This window comes from Leishmania panamensis, assembly GCF_000755165.1.
Source record: "Leishmania panamensis strain MHOM/PA/94/PSC-1 chromosome 27 sequence".
NCBI lineage: Eukaryota > Euglenozoa > Kinetoplastea > Trypanosomatida > Trypanosomatidae > Leishmania > Leishmania panamensis.
Window position 1 is genome coordinate 596,255 of NC_025873.1, and position 6,004 is coordinate 602,258.

Genomic DNA, 6,004 nt, shown 5'->3' on the forward strand with positions numbered 1-6,004 from the left:
TCCGTGGCAGGCCGGGGGTTGAGTGCAGTTCCGTTCACGTTGTAATGGCTGAGCGTGGACACGTTGAGGCAGCGGAAGAAAAGAGGTGATGCAAATCGCCGGTCAGCGGTGTACGCCTCTTCATGGGGAGCCACTCCTGCATTGGGCCGCGGCTTCACATTGACTCGTGAGTCTCCTCCTCTCTACCACTTTACGAACTCTCCGCTCCTCTCCTTTCCTTCCCACCCCCTCCCTCCCCCCTTTGCATGCAACTTCTCCCCGCCTATGACTCTCCCCACTCTTGTCACTCCGTTGTCCTGATTTATTAATCGATGGCTGTTCTCGCTGTGCTTGTTGGTCTACTCCGTGGGCTACCGTGTCTTTCTTTTTTTTGTTCTTGTCCGCCCTCTCCCTCCCCGCCTCTCCATTTTGAGTTCTTCAGAGAGGACCAAAGAAAGAACAACACGGAAAGAACGAGCGTGAGGGTGAAGGTTGCACGCACAGGAGCAACTGTCCCCCCCCACACACACACACACCCACACTCCCTCACCCCATCTCGCTCCCCCACCCTCTCTCCCGCTTTAGATTCACCTCTCTTCTTTTTCCTACTCACTTTTACCGACGTTGTAGCGACTCGTCGCCTTCACCACAGACCCCCCATCCCCACCCCCTAAAAAAGCGCAGTCGTGCTCAGTAGCCTCATCGCGCGTTTCGGCCTCGCAATTTCTCCTTCATTCGTTTCTCCCGTCTTGTGCCCCCTTTTTTTCTGGTTTGTTGACGGAGCATCCGTCAGTGCACCGGTAACGCTTTACTGCGACGCTTCCGTTCCGCAGACCGCCACCGCCACCGCCCCCCCTCCTTTTTCCCATTTGACTCCCCATAACCCCACTGCTCTGCCATCGGAAGAAGCAAACACATCTGGCGCACACTGAAGAGGTGATGTCTGCCCTACCGAAGCAGGCTTCCACCCCCACCTCCTCTATCTCGTCGGATGAGAAGTGGGATCACTCGCTTGAGACGCTGATCCGCAAGTCCACAATTGGGTTTGCCACTGGCATTCTGCCAGGTCTTTTGCTGGCCCGCTCGCCGGCAGCACGTAGTGCGATTGTGGCCCTGTGCACCGGCATTGGCAGCGGGATCGCCTATGGTGAGGCGCGCTACCTCTTTGACCACGATATCATGTTCGACAAGCGTCACCTAATTCAGGTGCAGGTAGTCGGTAGCAGCAGCTGCCAAGAGAATGGCACCCAGAAGTCTATCGAGTAAAGAGGAAGAAAAAAAATAGCCTGGTAGGCATGAATGAGCAGCAGAGCATAGAGGGGGAGTGTGCAGAGCGAGGCGGTGGTATTTTCATGCTGGGGGTCGCTTTCAGAAGGTCTGCTCTTACCTTCTCACCAGCGCGACGTGCACTTCGATGCGTCACTGTGCTCTCGCCTCCTCTTTCCTTGCCATCGGGTGTTTGTCTCTAGGTACTGGCGAACGAACCGGTATCCGTGACCCTGTTTGTGGGTGCGGGTGGGGTAGGTGCACACCTGCGCTGCGGGTTCCTCTTTGTTGTTCTTTTCCTCGGCTTCGGTATTTCAGCTTTCGTAGTCCTAGTGGAGAAGGCAGGCGGGAAGGCGGTCCTGTGGGGTATGCGGCGCGCGCCACTCGCTTGTCCACCCTTTCAGCGGGAAAATGCGTCACTACATCCTTTGATTGTTTTAAAATGCTTTTCCTTTTCGCTTGTACGCCGTTACTTGTGATATACACCCCCACACACACACACACACACACACGCGTTAACGAGAGGTGTGTGTGTCTGTGCGTGTTTTATATGTGTGTGTGTGGGGGTGGTGGGGGGATGGGAGGGAGGGAGGGTAAGCCGTGGGATGTCCACCACGATCACCACAACGAGAGTCCTCCTCCCCGTTTTGCCCTCCTCGTTGCAAGAAAAAGGAAAGTACAAAGTTGTCACCGGTGGCCTGGTCGCCTTTGTGGAGCGCAGGAGTCTCTGCACTGATCCTTTCCGGCGACCACAACTTGTCCTTCACCTTTTATCCTTCAAGTGTGCGGAAAGGGCTGGCGGGGGGAGTGCGAAAGCATAGGCGTGGGCTATCCTGCCTCGGCTCACGGCAGCGAGAGAGAGAACGGGCCACGCACCTTGCCATTTTCTGGCGTAGCTTCTCTCTCCTGTGCCGTTGCCAAGAAAATGTCCCAGTTAGAGGGAGGACAGGGGAAAGTAAAATGAGCTAGCTGAGACAGGCAGCTCCACGGCAGCCGCTCAGGTGTGGTGACCTCAGACTTAGTCTTCTTTTCCCTTCGTCATGTCCTCTCCACATCTTTCCTGCGCCCCTTGTGGAGGTTTGCGGCTGTATGCGAGCAAACGAAATGGCCATCCGTGAGTAGAGAAACACCCACACACACACACCCACACACACCTCGCACTGCCACGCGTATTCCCGCACCTATACCAGACCCGTCTCAGAGGCCGTGGAGCATGAGGTCATCACAGCACCCCAAGAAACCGAAGCGCCGTTACGGTGACACCAAAACAACACAGGGGGGGGCAAGCTCTTCGAAGGATCCCCTCTTCCCCTCTTTGGCTATTGAGGCGCCGCTGTCGACTTCATGCTCCACGGCTGCTTCTCCTTTACATCCACTCGTACTGCTCCCCTTTGCCAGCAGCAGGCACGACTGTCTCTTTCTGTCTCCTCGCCAGCACGTCTCCTCCCTCTTTCTGTGCCGCAGTAAGTGCTTCACAGAAACCCTCTACAGCGCTGGCGGGCGTGCTGCTCATTTCCCTCGTACCTCTGACGCATCCTTCCCCGCTCTCACCCCTCTCTCTCTCTTCCTCACTCACTCACTTTTCTCCTTTGGCTTTTTAATCCCTCCCACTGTCTCTGAAGCGCAAAGCCTCCGCCGACGCGCACGTCGCTCCTCGTTTGCTTCCCCTTCCCTCCTCTCACGCGCTGAGACACGCAGTTTGGTGTTTTCTTTTTGCTCCTGCACTCCTAACAGGAATCCCAGCAATGGCGGTTCCTCATGGCATGCTGATTTCCCGCAACGACATCACCCCAGACAGTCTGGTGGACTTGCCGGGGGATCGTAAGATTGTGGAGCAGATCTCCAACACAATGGCCAATTCCTCCCTCTTCAAGATGGAGAAGGAGGACCACACGCTAGCGAACCTCCTGCGCATGAAGCTGCACGAGTCTCCATTCGTGCAGATTGCCGGCTACCGCGTACCGCATCCCACAAAGCACAACGTGGAGCTGCGCGTGCAGACGGGGTCAAACGGGACGGACACATCAATTCCTGCCCCGAAAAAGGCGCTGCAAGACGCGATCGACGGCTGCTTAAAAGATTTAGAAATGTTTGAGGAGCAGCTGCGGCGCGAGGCACAACTCAAGGGCCTCGAGGCGTCCCCTTCATGAGCGAATACAGATGGGAGAGAACGTGTGTGCCAGGATGGCCAGATGACTGCGACGTGTGGATACACGCGCGTCTGTTAACGTGCGCTGATCCCTGGACATGAGAAGCGTCAGCTGGTGACTCTGTGTATGTTGGCTGCGTGTATGTGAAGGTTGTTTGCAGATGCACCCCTGCGATCAACGCCTTTGTGTCTTGTTGGAACTGAATGAGGCAGTCTTGTTAACAGTGCACCTCGTGATGCGCTTTTGATCGTTGCTGTGCCACATGCATTTGCATATGTATGTGTGTAGCTCTCTTGTGGGTACATCGTTTTCTGTTAGCGTTCTCTTTCTCTTCCGGCGCGCAGACTTTTCACTCCTAAAGCTGAGTGAAAAGAGCGGCTTGTAGTGAGGGCCGCAGCAGCTACCACACATGCACGCTCACCAAAACAAACGAGCAAACGGCGATACACCCGTAACTACTCTCCGCCACCTTTTCTTTTGCCCCCTCCCAACAGAGGGGAAACACAGCGTCTGAGAAGCTCGTGCACTTCTTTAGGCGCGTATTTCCAGCACTTGCCTGGATGACTCATTAAAACCGACGCGGCCGCCTCCTCGTGTCCTCTCTCCCTATCCCCCCTCCGTGTCCTCGGAGGTGGTCGCCACTTGGTGCGTTACTGCCCCTCACCTGCCTCAGTGTTCTGTGCGCTTTCGGTTGGCTCCTGACTATTGTGTTTGCTCTTCTTCCTTTTTCTCACTCGCTCGCTTCGACTTGCCTCCATCGGCGTTGGTGAGGATGAAGGCCCTTCTCGTCGTGCTGTTTGGGAAAGAACGGACGCACAAACAGAGTGTACTGTGGAACAACCGCACAGGTCAGACCGTCCCCAGTGCTTCACTGCTCTCACGCCCCCACCTCAACCACACACGCATTCAGCTCACCCACCACTCACTATCGTCATTCTCTGCCACATCAGCGTCCTTCATCCCCCTTCCCTCCCCAAGGCGAAGAGTCGGACAGACATCATTGTATGGTGAGCACTTCTGGACCCCCTTTTCTTCGCTCTGGATTCTACCGCGCCTCTTCACATACTTCCCTTTTGATTCTAATGTCCTCTGCAAGGCTGCATCAGCGCTACTTCTCCGTCAGCTCCCGTCACACCGTGCACCAGTCCGCTTTCCCCAGCCACTCCCTCTTTATACTCTATAGTTCCTCAGCATTTTTTCCCTGTTCTCGGTGAACTTTGCAGAGAGGAAAAAGAGGGGGCAATGCTGGTGTGAGGCGACCGTGGCCCTCCTCGCCTCCATCTGCCAGCTCAGAGCCCGTAGGCGACTGTCGCGAGAACTAGAGCCACAGAGGTGGTGGACTGTCAGTCACATTCGTGACGCCCCGGCCTCACGAACCAGCATCCCCCCCCCCACACACACACACACACCAGCAGCCCGCATACATCGACTAACACAAGCCCCGTGTCTCGTGCCCCACTCTTCTCCTTTGCTTCTCACATTTCCTTTGTTTTTCGGTAGATTATTTGCTCTCGCTTGCCGCTCTCCTACTCGTGTCCCTCACTTCAATCCGCCTCACCTCTTCAATCCATTCCTTTTTTCCTACTCTTTTCACTCACTCACCTGCTCGCCTCTTCGTTAGCGAAAACATACCAACGGGGACGCTCTTGGACACGCGCCTGGGCCACTCACTCATGGACGAGCACGTGAGTAGAGGGGATAGCGGCGCGACGGTGACGCCGTCATTCTGCAAGAGGAGGTTACTGCTGTACTGGAGACCACAGACGCGGCGGGGGGGGGCCGACCTCAGCGCATCGGCCTCCGCCAGTGGCGAAGCGCTCGCACACCCTCTTGCTGTCCCCTGTGCAGTCGGCCTTCACTCATTCGAAGTCGGTGCAGAAACACGTCCAAAGGTGGCAGCACTGGCCACAGAAAGATCACGGACCGGGCTTCACAGGAACACCGCTCGGCATCGCCCTGTTTGCGCTTTGGGTCCTGGTCCTCTTCGCCACTTTTTCCTCCGACGTTGTCTTTGATGTGCTCCAGTGGCAGCGTGCTCTGCGCAAGCCGGGCGTGGTGCTGCAGGTCGTGCTGCTCTCCGAAGCAACGGTTTCGCTTCTTTCGATCATTTGTCGATTGATATGCCTTTGCCACTCTGCTGCTCGCTGCTTACTGTGCAGTGCGCGTCACCGTCGCCATGCGGGCCGCGCTGCTCGGCCAGAAGTGCTACGGAGCGCACCGCATGCTTGGCGTCTTTGCAACGCTGAGTCCTTGTCTGCTACTGCGGGGCCATCTTTTTTTTTTTCACCGTTCCCCGTCCTCCTTCAACCCCTGATGCCAGGGCACACCTCAATGCGTGGGGTATCCAGGCTCCAATCCCCCCACTCTGCTTGCCGGGGAAGGCAAGCCGCCCCTATTCCGGCCAATGCCGAGCCACCTCTGGTAGGGACGGTCACGTACCGATGATGTAGGGAGGTCAGGGCGGTGTATTGCTATTGATGTTGGCGGTCAGCCCCTGAATGGCGTTGTGCCAGCAGGCGACCCGCACGCGAGTTCCTGGCCACCACCCCAAGGAAGAAAGTGGCTACACGTCCAAACCCGCAATACCCGGCTTCATTTGACCCCATTCC

At 56.5% G+C, this 6,004-nt stretch overlaps 2 protein-coding genes across 2 annotated transcripts, besides 2 other annotated features; both read left to right on the forward strand.

The window, feature by feature from the left end:
- Window position 1: 1 nt before the first annotated feature.
- Window positions 2-60: a repeat region.
- Window positions 61-918: 858 nt separating this feature from the next.
- On the forward strand, window positions 919-1,245 carry LPMP_271540 (hypothetical protein; the record flags this gene model as incomplete). The annotated part of the gene is made up of 1 exon (XM_010701939.1): window positions 919-1,245. One exon carries the CDS (start codon window positions 919-921, stop codon window positions 1,243-1,245), a length of 327 nt encoding a protein of 108 aa, XP_010700241.1.
- A 1,745-nt stretch (window positions 1,246-2,990) lies between these two features.
- On the forward strand, window positions 2,991-3,395 carry LPMP_271550 (DNA-directed RNA polymerase II-like protein; the record flags this gene model as incomplete). The annotated part of the gene is made up of 1 exon (XM_010701940.1): window positions 2,991-3,395. The coding sequence occupies one exon, from the start codon at window positions 2,991-2,993 to the stop codon at window positions 3,393-3,395; it is 405 nt and encodes a 134-aa protein (XP_010700242.1).
- A 2,308-nt stretch (window positions 3,396-5,703) lies between these two features.
- Window positions 5,704-5,944: a repeat region.
- Window positions 5,945-6,004: the final 60 nt, after the last annotated feature.